Source organism: Chroicocephalus ridibundus, chromosome 10 (genome assembly GCF_963924245.1).
Source record: "Chroicocephalus ridibundus chromosome 10, bChrRid1.1, whole genome shotgun sequence".
NCBI lineage: Eukaryota > Metazoa > Chordata > Aves > Charadriiformes > Laridae > Chroicocephalus > Chroicocephalus ridibundus.
In genome coordinates this window covers 4,981,276-4,997,838 of record NC_086293.1, presented here as the reverse complement: position 1 = coordinate 4,997,838, position 16,563 = coordinate 4,981,276, and the positions used below count along the sequence as shown (strand labels likewise).

The 16,563-nt window shown below is 35.9% G+C and overlaps 1 protein-coding gene across 3 annotated transcripts in view; it reads left to right on the top strand.

Annotated features, from left to right (window-relative positions):
* The first annotated feature begins 46 nt into the window (after positions 1-46).
* The window catches only part of CENPP (centromere protein P), a 152,243-nt gene continuing 135,726 nt past the window's right edge, over positions 47-16,563 (top strand). For 2 of the 3 annotated variants that reach the window (XM_063348111.1, XM_063348112.1), the window contains exons 1-7: positions 47-543; positions 2,526-2,680; positions 3,498-3,655; positions 4,023-4,111; positions 8,100-8,188; positions 10,115-10,267; positions 14,740-14,836. In XM_063348111.1, the coding sequence (XP_063204181.1) occupies positions 2,544-2,680; positions 3,498-3,655; positions 4,023-4,111; positions 8,100-8,188; positions 10,115-10,267; positions 14,740-14,836 (723 nt within the window). In that variant the 5' untranslated portion in view covers positions 47-543; positions 2,526-2,543. The remainder of the gene's footprint in view (positions 544-2,525; positions 2,681-3,497; positions 3,656-4,022; positions 4,112-8,099; positions 8,189-10,114; positions 10,268-14,739; positions 14,837-16,563) is intronic. The other variant, XM_063348113.1, reaches the window with a different exon arrangement.

Sequence of the window (16,563 nt, the reverse complement as noted above, 5' to 3'; positions counted from 1 at the left end):
CGGTCAAGTGTGATGGGAACACACGGGGAAGGTCTTGTGACTGCGGGCGGTTTGGGCGTAACTAACCGGGAAGAAAAGTAGGGTGATTCTCCGCGAAATGAAAAAATAAAAAATAAAAATAAGCAAATAGATGACAAAATAATACTTTTGCTACCCAGTTCGAGTAGTGGCCTCGGGAGCCGCCCTTCAAGCGGCTTTGTTCCTTGGCGAGGGGGGAACGAAGGCGCGGGTGGCCCTCCCTGCACGGGCAGCAGCTGTGGTAGCACCCAGGCCCCCAGCCGGCGCGTTGGGCGCGCGCAGTTCGAAGGCGCGGGGCGCGCGCGGTGGCTGTGGCGCGCGGGTCGCTGCTCTCCTCAGGGCCGGGCTGGGGCAGCCCCCTGGCGCAGCCGGACGAGCCGCGTTCTCCAGCCGCCACCTCGTGAGATTTGAAGGCTGGAAGCAAAGCCAGGAGACGCCGAACCCCGCCTGCTCGTTTCTCAAACTCTGGAAAGCTCTTCCTGTGGCAGCGTAAAAGCAAACGTTTAGGGGTGTATACACGTGCAGGTGCGTAGGGAAGTGAAATATATGCCGTTAATTTACCGATATATGTATGTGTGTGCACGCTTAGGCTGAGGAGGTGTGATTGATTGCCCTTAAATTTACGTTTTATTTAATTAAAAGTATGTGCAGGCATTTTTTTCTAGAGATAATGCTCTTTGAAGTTATAAGCAGTCTTTAGTCTTCTGCAGTCTAGTAAAATCATGTGAGTTAAAACAGCTGTAAGCAATATGTGTTCTGTTACTGTTTTCAAAACAGCCAGCTGTTAAAAGAGGAATTAGCTAACGACCTGGGGTAAAGTTCCGGTTATTGTAATGTTTTTCTTTTTTTCCAGAGCATGCTCTTTATTGTAACCAAAACTTTCTTCAACGTATCCAGTTAAAAAAAAAAAAAGTAGGATGCATTGAAGCTGGAGAACTTCAATTTCTCTTCTCCGCTATCTTGTTCGTTGTCATACATTGCACAAGATTGCTCTAAAATTTCAGAGGAAGTTACCACTAGGCATAATCTCAGCGATTCTTTAATTGCATATACTTTCTTTATTCACTAAATAGGCTTTTAATGCAAAACATGTTTTGAATGTTGTTTTCTTGTAAGTGTTACTAGGATGCTGTTTCTGATGAAATAAACCAACAAAATCCTATTTCTCCCTCATCCTTTTTGTATTGAACCATATTAGTGTGGATCTTGCAAATACAGCAGGGGTTGTTTAAAACACACATAAAACTAGATTATTTTTTTTCCTGGTTGAAAGTATTAAGGTGTTGGTGTTGAGCTGCATAATATTCTCCATAGTCCTTTTAATGTGTCATGTCCAGGCTGAATGTCAGATTTTTTTTTCTTAAAATTGATGTTTATTTATTTTGAACTATTTATGAAACACGGTTGTTTCTCTATGTCTCTTTTCTGCTGTTTACTGGAAAGGTGTGTTAGAAGGAACAGGTGTGATTGATTGATTTAATCAGGTGTGTTGTTAGGTGAATTGGTCACAGCTGGATTTGGTGTCTGTGTCTGATTAGCTTTGCTTTCTCTCTGCAGAACAACTGGTTGTTCTACTACAGCAAATGTAAAACAGCTGGATATGCTCCTGAATAAAATCATGATTAGTTAAAAAGATTCTTAAAGAAAGCCTTTGACTACGCTAGATTCCTGATTTAACTTCTTATTTGGAGGCTATGCAGTGACCTGTGTCTTAAAATTAATTTAATAATTGCATTTGGACTCAATGAATTAGGTCTTTGAGGAACTAATGCAACAAAATTACATTTCTTTTCAAAGTTGTTATCTGTTTTGGAGAAAACTTTTTTTTTTCTTTTCTCTGAAGTCAGAAATTCGCTTTTTATCACAGTCTTGCTGATATCTAGTAGCTTCCTGTATTCACTGGAAGTGGAATCCTGTTCATGGTGCTTTTAGCAGAGTGAGTTACCATGTTTCTTAGGAAGACTTGCTATATTCAGAATTATGGAAAAAGCGGCCTTTCTGCTCTTCTGATGTCTACTTGCAGACCAGTGTCTTTCTAAGTGGACTTTCTAGTGTTTAAGTAGGAATTGACATTGATGACAAGTAGGAATTAACATTGATGACAGAGTACTGTAGTATTAATAGGAGAGTTTTACTGCAAGCCTAATTCTGTTTTCAATTTGGTGACGCAATTCCTGTCAAACTTGGTTGCTGAGGATCAAGATTTATGTTAGTTTAATCTTCCATAGCAAACAGGAGTGTTTGACACTCTAGAATTCTTTGTGGAGGTATAAATTATTATACTCGTTAAAGCTACCTGGGATGTTTAAAAATTGTATGTACTAATTCTTCAGCTTTCAAGAGTCATAAAATATAATAGAATTGTCTCATTTTAAGTAGAGGGGTGGGAGAAACAAATGCCTAATGTTATATTTGCATTTCTTAAATTCCTTAGATAAAAATAATTTATTTTGAAAATGGATTTTTTTCTTTTTGCCTAAGAAATATATTTATTTTGTTTTATCTAGTAAGCTTGATTCTGAGAAATGGACAACAATATTTGTCAAGTTTATGAAGATGAAATCCAGTTGCTGGAAGGAGAAATTAAACTATTGACTGAAAAGTATGAAGATATCCAACAAGAATCCACTTTTTTTTCTGATGAGCAGATATTAATGTCAATGTATGCATTTTTTATATGTTGAATTAATAGTGTTCTTTGTCCAAATGGTTTAGGATAAGTTTTTACCTCTATGTTAGGACTTTTCTTATGTTATTTTTGCAGTGCTGATCTTGTTTAGGACATGGCTATATATGGTAAAAGTTTACAAATAATAAACAGTTGACCTCTTTTTACTGCCTCCTGTTGGTAGCTGGTGTCTTTTTTGGATTTTGTTTTGTTTGTTTGTTTTTAAAAAGGCAGTCATAGCGGTCAGAGCATGATATCAGGTATATTATTCTGTGGGCCCTGCAAAGTTGTTGACTGCAAAGGCCATGTTTGCCATTGTGCCTTGTGAAACAGCTCAGTGCATGTTTACTTAAAAAAAAAAAAAAAAAAAAGGTGAGGACTGGGGACTTGTACAGGTGTGACTAGTTATATGCTCAAGAAGTGCCATGTTAGGGCTTTTTATTTTCATTATTTAACTGATATTCTATGGTAAACGTACACTCCATAGATTAAAATTAATTGTTTAGATAAGGCATTACAGCTCATTTTTGTGGTACGTTCCTTGAAATGGATGCTTACATCTTGAGACTTATAATAAAGGCCGTGTCTACCTGGCAGTGAACATAAAGTATTTATGTAAGTTAGAATAGTTTACTGTTCCTAGTAACATGGTCCAACTGAAATTTGACTCACTGAAAACTTGGTCTGAAAATCATCAGATCACATTAAAAATGCCTTTTATTTAATGTTGTTCCTGTAATGATGTGACAAAACATGTTCTTATGTCTGTGTTTTTTCCCCCTTTTGATTTTTTTTTCTTTTAAAATTCTAGAAATTCTTTGCAAGAAGAATTTCAGGGAGAATCTAAGGGAAATGAATCTCCATCAGACCTGAAAGCTCGACTTGGAAGTCTAGAAACAGATCTCTCATTTTTAATGAAGTTTACTGGTATTCAGTTCAGAAGTCATTCCAAGAAAACAGTGGAAAAAAGTAAGCATTTTTGTGCCCTTTACTGGTGCTATATTGAGTATACTGTTTCAGTTCATTACATTTGCAAATACATGTAATTCTACTTTCAATGTCAGCAGAAAGACAATTATTTTGACATACAATAGAATTTTCTGTATTGACAAAATAATTTCTGAGTAAATATAGCTTTTTGCATAGTGGGAAAGTGAAAGACTACTGTGAAGTTAGTTGTGCTGTTTTGTTTTTTTTTCCTTAATGTGTAACTTGACTTAGTTATTTATATGGTGGAAGGTATCAGTTGGTACTTTAAATATGACTAATGGAAGAAATGCAATAATTGTTGAATAGAATTATAATCAAGTGTTTTGTTACTTTTATTTTATAACAGCTGGAAACAGAACAGTGCAGAAGCACAGATTATCAGGGAATTGCCACTCCCTGTTTTTTCAATTGGAATTCCAGCTTCTGGAAATGCGGGTAAGGATCAATGTATGTTTAAAAAAGCCCAAACAAATCAAGGAAAAAAACAAAACTTCAAATGGACAAATGTCAATCCTTCCTTTTCCACCTGAAGCCCCCAACTCTGGTAATTTGTTATTTTGATTGCCCCAGTCTTCTTAATCTCAGCCTCAGTGGGTTATTTTCACCCTGTAACAGCTGGGCGCAACTTTAGAATTCCAGGCACATCCAAGTAAAATAGTTCTGAAGGTCAAGTTCAACATTCAGTCGTGAAATTCTTACTGTCTTTTACTATCGTCAGATACCTTCTTCTGGAGGCTGGAAAATTCCGAACCTTACCTCTCTTGAGGGAACTGAGGAAAAGCTAAAAATCTACAAACTTGAACAATTGTGCTTTTTTTTACTTTGGTTATATTTCTGTTCACTTGGCTAGTGTGAGTAGTCGTTATGTCACAGCAAGTTCCACAGAAGTTACACTAGTGATTACAGATTTTTTTGCAAGGAAGCTCTCATAAGAATCTATTCTTAGCACAGAATTGAGAATGATAAGCGCTGGAAAACAGCTGCTACCTCAATTTGTAATAATATTTTGACATCAGGAAATCTCAAGAAAACCTGATTTTCAGCTCAGCTTTAAAAGGTATTTAAAATTGAATGTGATTGAACTTGATAGTATTAAAAACTGCATTGCTATGTAAAGATGTCCTTCCTCATCTTAAGAAAAGACATGTTATGAATTTAGGAAGTATTTAGATAGTCGTGTGTGGATTGCATCATTTGAAACTGCAGGAGTTCAGCTGAATGAGGTTATTCTGCAACCTGCTGAGTCCACACATGACTTGAAACTTGTGGTCCTAGTGATAATGATTTTACCGTTTGCATGGATAGAACTGCATTTAGCTTTGAGCACAGAAGTAGCATGCGCAAATCATGCGACTTGGTTAGATTAATTTTTATTTTCATCTGTATGCTCCTGCAGTACGCTGACATCTTTTATTGCCAATGGAGCTCAGGTGAATAACCGGATGTTAAATTTATTTATAGCTGCATTGGTGATGCTGAAACGTACTGCACCACTAGATGGCAGCGCGTATCTATTAATGCCTGAAACCTGCGCTACTTCAGCGCTGATGAAATGCACTAGAATAAGTGATATATACAATACCACGTGTATATATTTAAAAATAATATTAAATATGTATTAAAAATAGTTATTATAATGTAATATTTCCATATGTTATCATGTTATAATAATACAAATATATAAATGTATAGTATAGATATAAAAATTAAAATTTAAAAATTTGCATTAATGAATTTTTAAAATAAAATTGCATGGCACCTGTAACTTACAATTTAATATGCAATGCCGATGATGTATCAATTCAACTTAAGTTAATAAACTCTGAATTGCCAATATTTTAGGCATTCGGATGGTGTGGGTTGTGGACATGTTGTGGAAAATGGTAAATTAGTTAAGCAGATGCCAATGATGAGTACAGTTTTTTTAATGTTATTAAAGGTCTTGCATTTACTTAAATGTTAATGTGTTTTAGCTGTTGTACAAATCATAATGTAATGTTTTGGTTAGAATTGTAAAATACAACCATTGTGTACAGTTCAGTATTTTCATGATGTTAGAACTGTTTAGATCAAATAGATTTTGAGAGAATTTAGTAATTCAAAAATTCAAGCTTAAGGATTGTATTTTTAAGATATACAGTTTTGTAACTTATATAATTAAAACATTATGGTCTTCCATTTCCTTATAATGAAAAAGCATATTTTGTGACTACAGCGTTAGCAATTCCATTCAGACATTTTACCTAGTTCTAGTTGGCTGTTTCTGTGGTGTAAAAGTAGTGGCAGGTTATCTTGGTTTTGCACAGACTTTGTATACTGTGCAGGTCATCCTGCAGTGAAGTCAGTAGGGCCCTCTGCGGATGCAGGAATCCGCCTCCATAGCGCTCAGGAAAACTGTGACTTCAGGCCAGACTAAGGCCTGAGAGCTTAGCTTTAACTTTTTTATACCTCTGGCTTCTTGCGTATTAAAAGGGCGAAGCCTGTTTTCTAAGATGTGGCATTAAAGATTGTATTCAAAGTAACCTGTACTGAGATCAGTGTGGGTAAGAGAGTGTAAATATGACAGCTGTTTTTGGGAAATGCTTAGTAGGTAACAAATACATTGTTATGCATCAGAAGATAAAGAATAATTTTCCACATTGTTAACTCTAGCTATTTAAACTAGTAGCTAAGTTACAATACAGTCAACTCAGCTCCATAGGACCTTAAATCAAACCTGTTAATGCACAGTAACGGATTGCTCTTGTACTTATCTCTAATGTGATCGTAACAGGAATGACATTTAACATTTTGTTTAGAAGCTGTATTCCAGGATACAGTTGTACAAAGAAGGGTAGGCAGATCTGAGTTCACTCTGACTGTCTTTGAATGGTTGAGATTATGTGTGTTACTGCAATATTGGTCGCTCACTATCTGATGTGTTCTACATCTTAGCTGGTTCTTTAGTTTTGGCACAGCGTCAGACTAGCGTACAGTTTATACTCCCAAGCTGGCTAGTGTTTTCCCAGCTTTGAGTGCAAGCAAAGAAGCTCCCATCTGTTCATCATTGTGCATAGATGGATGCTTACAAGGGTCAAAATGTGGATGAAGATAACAGGTTAATGCAAAAGCATTGTTTGGTTTATTTATTTTCCCCTCTTACAGTCCTTGGGTATTAGGAGAGGATGTGTAAAATTAGCTTGAACATCTGCCAAAACAATTCTAAACCTCTTGAGGAAGCAGTCATTCAAATAAGAGTTGCTTTCTTCTCAAGTGCTTTCCTTTTAAATCTTTTATTTGGCCCCAATATGGCATTTGAGCATATGTGAGTAACCCACTTATTGGAAACCAGTTTCTTTAGAAGGTAGCATGTTAGCTTGTGACTACTAGCAGCCTTTCTAGAACTCCACGTGCACGTTGAAACTTTTGCTCTAAATTGAAAATGATTTGTCCTGATGTCACTTATTCAATCCACTAAACTTTTTAGTGTCTTGGTTTGCTTTTCGCATGTTTACTGATGGCAGTGTTAGCAGTACTTCTGTCCAAACAGTACTAGGGATTGCTGTGATATGTTTGCGTTTGACTCCAGCTTGTCTGTTTAGTTTCCGCTGTGTTGACATTCCCATTTGCTTGCAGTGACTGGATATAAGAAAAATAAAGTACAAAGTCTCCAGTATACAGTAAAGCATTTGCTGTGATCTTCAAGCCATGATTTTAAGCTTTTTCATTCACTGTTATCTAACCTGTTACTCTGGTGTGTTCAAGAATGCGTAGAAAAAATAAATATTTTCTTTTGTGGCTTCATTTCTACTATATGAACTTTTCTCTCTCTCTCTCTTTTTTATTTTTTTAATAGGTTGCTAGATATTTTAATTTGGAAACGTTTGATTTTTATTATTGTGCCCATGTCCCTTAATAACAGTTATAATTGTAAAAAGGGACAAGAATTTGAGGAAAAAACATAGTCTGTAAAATAAAAAAAAAAAAAAAAAAGGAAAATGAACAGGAGAATTATTTAATTTTTTTTAACTTAAGGTAACATTATTATGGTTTTCAGATCAAATCTTATATTTGAGTTTTCTGGTATATGTGTCTGCTAGGGGTTGTGTTGGAGAATAAGAAGAATCTTAAAGAAGTGGAAGTGACATGAAAGGAATTAAATGAGCCTCTTATTTATAAGTCTTCCTTTATACATATATCTTCTCTATGCTGACTTGATCACGTATTATTCCTAAAGCCTTGTTGTATGGATAATACTGATACTGTTGAAATGAAAGAAAATGTCCACACGTATAATCTGTAGTTTAAAAAATACTATTTTAAGGATTATAGTACTTAGAAGCGTTTGCATGTATTTTTGTCTATTTTATAGGCAAATATATACTTTTTTTTCTCCTTGCTAGAGAAATTTCTAAAACGTTGCATTGTTACTTCTCCAATCTAGAACAAAGAGAGTGTGTCTGCTGTTATTACTGATCTCAATATTGTAATGGAATCTGGAGAAAATTCAGATGTGAGCAAGTTTGCGTCAAGGTAAGGTGTGGGTTTTTAAGGAAAGTTGTTTCCTGGGGTATCTAATACTAAATGCAACATGGAGTTTTCATGTAAACTGCTGGCAGTCAGTTTTTTTGTTTGGTAATGTACTGCTAGCCCAGCCTACCCAATTCTGATCCATTGTCTGTATCCTTCTGGAGAGAAGATGAAATGCACGTAATTTTTAAGGCCTGAAAGGGCCATTACAAATTCATGTTAAACAGAAGCAGGTTTTGGATTATAATGTGTTTTAGCTGTTTGAAATTGTTTGGTTCAGAGAAAGATATAATAAGGTAATCTCAGCTATTGCATTTTAACTTGTGTAATCAACACGCTAACTGTTTCTCAGGTGTGTATGTGAGTTGCAGATGGGCAATGTGGCTGAGTAATGGCTAAAGCGTACATCCAGAACCCCTCTCCAGTACTTGCCTGTTTCTAATTCTTTGCTCACCATTCCATGTCTCTTCTTTGCATCAGGATTTCTTTCGCCAATATTTTAAAAACGATAGAATACAGTTTAAAAACCTGGAATAGTGTATTTGTGCAATAGCTTTAGAAAACGTACATACTAAAACTTAAGCATATGACTGAATGCTACCTTTTTTATTATCTTCTGGAGGATGTCAACTTCTTGTGGTACACAGGATGAATAATGATCAAATTATTTGTCTGTGGTATTCCACTGTGAAATCTGTAGCAAACAAATCAATTATTATTATTGGGTAGTTGACCTAATCTTAATCCTGTTCTTTAAATGACTTCTTTTGGTTTATGTTATTTTTTAGACTTGGGGAGGGAAGGCAAATGGATGGGTGAAAACAAAGGTCCATTGAGTTACCTCAGGCTTCGTTAGTCTGTACTGAAAGCTGAATATTTCATTTATTGTATGTTTTGTTTTTTGTATGTTTTCCAGACAAATCCACTAAAGCTAGCAGTATAACTGAGAATAGTAGTTGTCTGCTCTCAAGAAGCAGGATTTAGAAAAGAAATTACCCTGTTTTTTTTAATGAGTAATTTCTGACAGCAGAAGTGTCTTGAGACTTAACAGTCATACTGGAAAGGAATGTGTTGAAGTAGTGGCAAACTTTATTTCATCCTGGCTCAAGCACTGCTGTCTTGTCCCTGTCTTTTCACTACACTGGTCCTTTTCCACATTAAGCCAGTATTCATAAGTAAACATAAGTTTTTGTGAATGATGTAAGGTGAATTATGGCTTTGCTGTCAATAAAAGAAGCAGCTCTTTCTCCTTAGCCTCTATTTGCATGTACCAACTGTTGTCCTTGTGTCAGTATATATACTGTTGAAGCCACACGGCACATAGGTTCAATGTAGTCATTTGGTTGAAACAGCAATGTAGGGGGAAACCCAACCTTGCCCCGCACCCCTTCAGTTTTCATTTTTACTATTTGACTCGTCCTGCAACGTCACAGTGTTTGTTGCTGATCTAAGGCAGTAAATATGTGACCAGAGTCAGGGGCTGATGTTGGCAATATCTGTTTTGACAGCAACCCACTGTTAGATTGACTTATTCTAACTATGTGATCTCCCTTGGTGGCTTGTTTTCTCAATCCTTTTATTAAGCTAGTTCTTGTTTCATACTCTTAAATCCTAATCCCCTCTTTTCATGTCCAGTTTCAGGCTTTTCCCATCTATCTCTTTATTCTTCAGTCCACAGCTGCTCTTAGGATCTTAATTCCTACCTCTTCCCTCCCTCTCCCTCCCTTCTTGACCAGCTATATTTGGTCTCCCTCTGTATTATTTTTTCTTTTCAACCTCCCTTCAGTTTCTGTTTCCTGTTTTTTGCCTTCTTGACCCATTCTTGCCAAATCCATTGTCTAGCTCTGTTCTGTTCTATCTACTGGCTTGGATATATTTCTCCTCAGCTTTCTAATTTATTTTGGCTTAATTTTTCATAATGCATGACAGAAAAGGGTCTCTAAGAGCACCAGAGTTAAAAACTTGGCATTCAGTCATAATTCCCAAGCCCATCCTGCTTTGGAAGAAAACAGCGGAATGCCAAGAACACTTGAGCAACATGTTTTTAAAAGAAGCAAAATTCAACAGTCTGTTTTCAACCAGGTACTGCTGCAATATGTAATACTTATTTTTAAAAGATGTACCATTTCTTAAATATGTTGTGACAATAGTTTATGTATGCGAATGGAATCACAATATTTAGTCTTCCCTTTTGGGATTTTACCTGAGTCCCCTTTGCACCAGTTATCACTTATGTTATACTTTATTAGTGTTGAGGATCACAATATCTATGAAAAATCTCTTTGTCGGTCTTTCTTTTTCTTTTTTTCACTTGATATCCCATTAATTGTTGGGTTAGTTAACGATTACATGGATTTCTTAGTCAAATAGAAGGTTTTAGACAGTTTGAAAACCACTCCTACTTTTTACTAACTAGTTAGAATTTATAAGTCAGAGGGAAAGATTTAGGAAATGTCTGCATTATATTGAACACTGCATGGACGAGGTGTCTTGGAAATGAGGCGAAGCATGAATTCTTCCCACAGCTGTAAGTGTCATTCTTTAGTTTTATATGCTAATACAAGAAGTCTTGCATACTGTAGTGAGTTAAAATAGATTTCCTCTCTTAAAATAACTAAAGGAGCATATTAAAGGAGCCTTAAATATTTTTACAGCAGTTAAGTTTCTTATACTTTTGTGTTTTGTTGATGTTACTTTGTAAGAGTGAAAGGGTGTTTGGATGAAGGGCATGTGATTTTAACCTGGTACAGAGTTACTCTCTGCCTAAATATGCTTTTTGATGGTTTTGGATGACTTCTCTGTTACATGGATGTTGGCTTCAGAGATGGATGTTTTCTGCTCCTAGTGGATTTTTTTTTTTTTAATCTGGTGACATTTTGTAATGCTAAATTCTTCCCAGAAAAAAAAAAAAGGTTTAAATTTTAATGTACTCTTTCTTCATACCTTGTTATTTTATACCAACTTTTCTTGGTATTTTAGCATTTGTTGTAGTTGGCTTCAGCATTAGGAATTAGGCTAATTTGGGCTAATTAGGAATTATTGTTTATGGGTAGTTTAAGTACTATGAGACAGTTAACTGAAATAGTGCTCTTACGCAGTCTCTTTCTTCCTTGCCAATACAAAAAACTATGTCTGTTCATGCCAACACAGATTCTCCCCCTTCCTAAACACTGAATGCAGTTTTCTACCTTAAATTTAGCCACCTTTATCTCTGTATGTGAGAGAAGTTATAATCAGATGTAATTGGTAGACTAACTTTTGCATTTGAAACTGTTTCTTTGAACTTGTTAGCCAAAACTATCACTTTCTGCTTGGTGATATAGCCTCAAAAATTTTCATCTGCTATATCGCCTAAGGATGAATCCTTAAGAAAAAGAAATAAAATTAGGTCACAAGATTTGTGATAGTCTTTGAAATTGCATAAAAGTGGATGCTTATCAAAATTGCCAGTTTTTTTGAAAAAGAATTTTAAGTATGTAGTTTTGTAACAAAGTTTTGTGTTGCCCTCTTCCACGTGTGTAGATTTAAAAAGCATATTGCAGTATGCGTAGAATCACGTTCACTAGATGGTGAGATGTGGGCAGTTGTTACTAAGTCTCAGTTTTTACTATAGTGTGTGTAGATTTTTATATGTACAATTATAAGTTGTGGTTAAAGAAAGCTGTCCAGAACATAGAGCTACTCAGCTATTATAAATCAGTATGTGTCTATGTCCTTCCAGGGACTCAATTTTGCTGTGCTGCCAGCATTTTGTTCATCTTGGCCTGATTTTGTTGGCAACTGTGACTACTGTGGTAACTTCCTTTAATGATGCTGTTCTTTCCAGCCTAGGACAAAACTTGTTTGGCTTTTCTTTTACATTTTCAATATCTGAATGAACTTCATGTATTTTTTCCAGTTTATGTTTGTGTAACATGTTAAGGGTTGCCATTCCTGTATATTAAATAGAGCTGGATCCGAGATACAGTTCTCCTATGAATAGCTGAAGTGACTTGGTAGTATACTGTTGCAACCATTCTGTTAATGGCCTCAAGTTTCAGCTCTCAGCTGTTCTTAAAATCTAAAAAGAATAGCTAATCTCAAACAGAAAGGATGTTAAAAGTCAAATTTACATGTAGAATTTAGATCCTCTGTAACTTTCTGAAACATTCCCAGAAGTCAGGTATCTTCTACAGTCAGGTTTTGTTAACTTGTAAAACCCTGTATTAGTAATTGAAATAAATTTTGGAACAGGTTGCCCAGAGAAGCTGTGGCTGCCCTGTCCCTGGAAGTGTTCAAGACCAGGTTGGACAGGGCTTGGAGCAACCTGGGCTGGTCTAGTGGGAGGTGTCCCTGCCCAGGGCAGGGTGTTGGAACCAAATGATAAGTCCCTTCCAACCCAGAGCATTCTATGATTTTCAAAGCAGTGCTTGCTGGGTATCTTTTGACAATGGCTAATAGCCTGTTTCATTTGACTGTGGCTTCATATCAACAATGACATGAAGCTGTTCACCCCTATGATTAAAGAATCATGTTGCTTCAGGTATTCTGACTCTTAGCTCTTGTGTAATTTTGTATTCTTTGTGTTCTTGCCACATTTCTTTAGTAAAAACTGCACACTTTGTGAGCATTTTTCCTCCCTCCCTCTGACAACAGTGGATGGATGGTTCCTTATTTGGCAATTTCTGTCATCCTGTATTGTCTCCTTTCCTTTCTTTATCCTGATCCTTACATTACTAGAAATTTGGAGAGTAAATATTTTCTTCTGTTGTGTTTTTCTTAAAAAGAAACCCCTCAAAGACAAACTCTTCTTCACGCCCCCAACCAGCTCCCCACCTATTTTCTCTAATCTGTCTTTAATACAATTATCCCTCGTAAGAGTGGATGGACTGTCTGTTTACTTTTTTTGATTAGAGCTGAGAAGCTGTATATATGCTTTAATGGTGGCCGTCACTGTGATGTTAACAATAAAGAGGGTAAGGTCTGTTCACTTCCTAATTTCTACAAACCCTCTACTTCTGTGATGGCACCTATCTGAAGGTGAATAGATCTCTTAATTCAAATGGTTCTAATCCTAATTTTCCTAAGGCAGGTTTTTGCACATCACGGATTTCCAGTACCTTTGTTCTATTGTTGCCTGCCTTCTTGGGCTGTCTTAGAGGGAATGTAAGGGGGTACTTAGGTGTACACTTACGCGTTGCTTGTATTTTTAACTTGACTTCAGCACCAAAGTCCTGGAATCGTAATCCCTTAGGTTTAGCTGGCACTGTGTGTTGTATTATTGCCTCTGTTTGTTAACTATTGTCAGTGAAAATGGAAAAATCTTATTATACTAATCATTCTACATAAGCATTTTCACTTGACGCTGTTCAATTATTCTGAAAATGGCAAAGCGAAAACTATTGGAACTATTTATTTCTCTTACGGTTTGTCTCTTGTATTGAAAATTCCTCGGAAAAGCCAGAAAGTAAGATGACTACTGCCGACCTGTCTGTTTTCAGAGGCACTATGGATGAGAAAGTAGTGTTTGCATTAACATTCCAACTGAAGGATTTCCTTGCCAGAATAGCACTGGTATGTTAGTCTCATGGTATGGGCTGTAAATTCCACCAAATCAATTCTGGTGCAAGTCCCGCAAAGGTGTCTCTGCACTGCTCTCTGCTGGACATCAGGTTCAATGACAATTTATTAGTGCAAGCGTAGCATCACTTGTATGGATAAAGCCATAACGTACCCATGTGTAGCTGGACTGCTAAATCATGAGGGAGCCCAAAATGCAGAAGTGCTGAGGGGTGTTCTGCAAGATCAGTTCGACCCTATCCAGGCATACTAATCCCTGCTTACAGTGGGCTTTGCACTAAGATCTCTCCACTACGCTTCTCAGATACCTTTTATTGGCATCTCTCTCCCCCGTCCTGCCCCACTCTCTAATGAGAATATCACCATCTTCCTTAATAGCAGATGAATCAAGTTGTAACTGGCTATCAAAAGTTATTTTTAGATGCCATGTATGATCTAATGAACAAGCCTTCTTGCTTACTGAAGTTTCAAGGTTAATCTTGAAAAGCTGAATGTCGTGTGAGCAGAGGCAGATAACGTGTCGTGCAAAGATTTAGCTGACTAGGACAGAGACCTTGAGGATATTCAAAGCTCAGTAATGCGATTTGGTGAATCTTACCAGTTTTGTAGGTTAAAGTTTTACTATGCAACATCTTGGAATTTATTTAGAAAACAAGAGTATTAGATGAACAAACATAAAGTCAGATTAAGATTTTACCAGTGACTACTTTGTCAAGTTATCACATTTTACATTTAAGACTAACTTTATTGCTGCTTAACTTCATGAGGAGTTGGAAACACTGGTTTATAATTTAATTCTTCAATTTTTTTCAATATCAACACTACAGCTTTTTTTCCTGTTGTGATTTTTTTTTGTCTGTGTGTGTGATTTCTGACTTCAAATTCAAACAATACTAATTACAAATTCCTTAAGGAACAAGTGCAAACCTTAGGCTATGTAATTGATATGTCTCACTAGTACTGTTTGGGTTAAACAATATATTTCTCTTTTGTAGCGCTGGAGAACATGGAAATCTTTTAACATTTTTCAGAAGCCTTTCATCTTATGCTGAGTGGTGTGAACATCGTAGATGCACTTTTCTACATTTCAAGGTAGTGTCTATCAAGCCTTTATATATCAGTATTATGTGGAGTTCTTTAAATAGTTCATTAAGACAGAGCAATGGATGTGAAATTAGCACTCTTTATCAGAGCATGGGAATCTTAACTTTGTATCTTGTGGAGAAGAGAATGCCCTTGCTTGGTATTTGTCTTGATTTTTACCATGCTATTGCTCTTATGTGGGGGAAAATTAAGAATATCTATGCCTTTCTGTGGAGGAGTAAGACAGTTTTTCATTGGTATTACATTTCATTTTGAACAAAACAAAGGCAAAAGAAGAAATTAAAAGAAAATAACTTTGTAGCCTTTGGCATTTAAATGTTAGTTCTGAAGGAGTGGATCTGTCTTTCAAAAACTTGGCAGCATGTGTTTGGGCAACAGCACTTTCAGTTCTGAAGTGTTTTGCTTGAATGGGAAATGAACTGTTCCTCACTCTTAACTGGAACATAGTATTTGAACTTCGTTTTCAGTTACATTTATTTGGCTTGATTGCTTTGTCTTTGTACTGGTTTTAAGATAAACAACTAATCCTTGGTGTAAACATACTGCAGTTTTACAGACACAGAACATCTTACGTGATGCTTAATGTTAGAGGAGGATGTTTAGCTGTGTAATTGTGTGTGGGTTTTTTAGTTCAATTTTATTTAGCCCAAGCATTTACCATCATTAAACTCAGCACCATCTTTACTTTTCAGTTGTGGTATGAAGTGGGAAGTGCTTTGTTTCCTATCTTTTTGAATCTTTTAGGCCTTTCTGAGTTCTGTGCTAGATTAATCAATTTCCATTATCAAATCAACCAGATTAATAAAAAAAAAAGTACTAATTTCTGATAATGTTTAAAAAAAAAATCCCGTCCTCAGCTGAGTAATAAACTGGTGTCGCCTAATCCTGCTGATTGTTGGATAATCATTTTTCGTTAATCTCTCTATAGGGAAGGTAGAGCACCAAGAGCTTTATGGCTTTGTGGTGTGGTTTTCTTGGTTCTTTTTTTTCCGACTTCACTTGATGCTTTCTGATCCTTCGATCAGCCTCACGACAGCAATCATTGTGGTTTCTGTGACAGTGATTCAGTCAACTGTTGTAAATATTTCTTATTTTAAAATTCAGTACAAAAATGAAAAAATAGAAAGAAGGTAGGTCTGGAGATTATTTTTAAATTGTCATGTGTATCTTAAGCAGTTTTAAAAACTATTTGTTTAGATGTTGAGTGTAAACAATGAGGAGATATATTAATTGCTAAAAGATGTGTGAATATAAATTCACTGAAGACCTATTGCAAGTTTGTCAATATTACAAATATTAATTTTTTGGGAGAGTATGGAGTGTGATTGACTCTGTGTGTATAAAGAGTTTTTTAGGCCTTATTTCTGCTAGCAATAGTAATAATTTCATTTAGAAGACTCTCTGAGGTAAGAGAATTAATAAAGTGTTCAAAGATCAAATCTGACAATTCAAATAATCAGATTGCTAAGGAGAATGTTTATTTATAACTTAATATTCTGTAGTAATTTGTGTGGAAGCGACTAGAAGTATGTTTTTACCATATGCATAAAACCAACTGAAAAATCTTATCCTGGTAATATTCACACTTGGACAACATTAAAAAATGAGTCTGTGTTTTGGTATTTTTTGGTTTTGTTTTTTTCTTCCTGCTTGCTAGACTTCAAGTATATAGGCAGGCAACTGTGCACAGTATTGGAGAGAAGACTGTTTGGGTT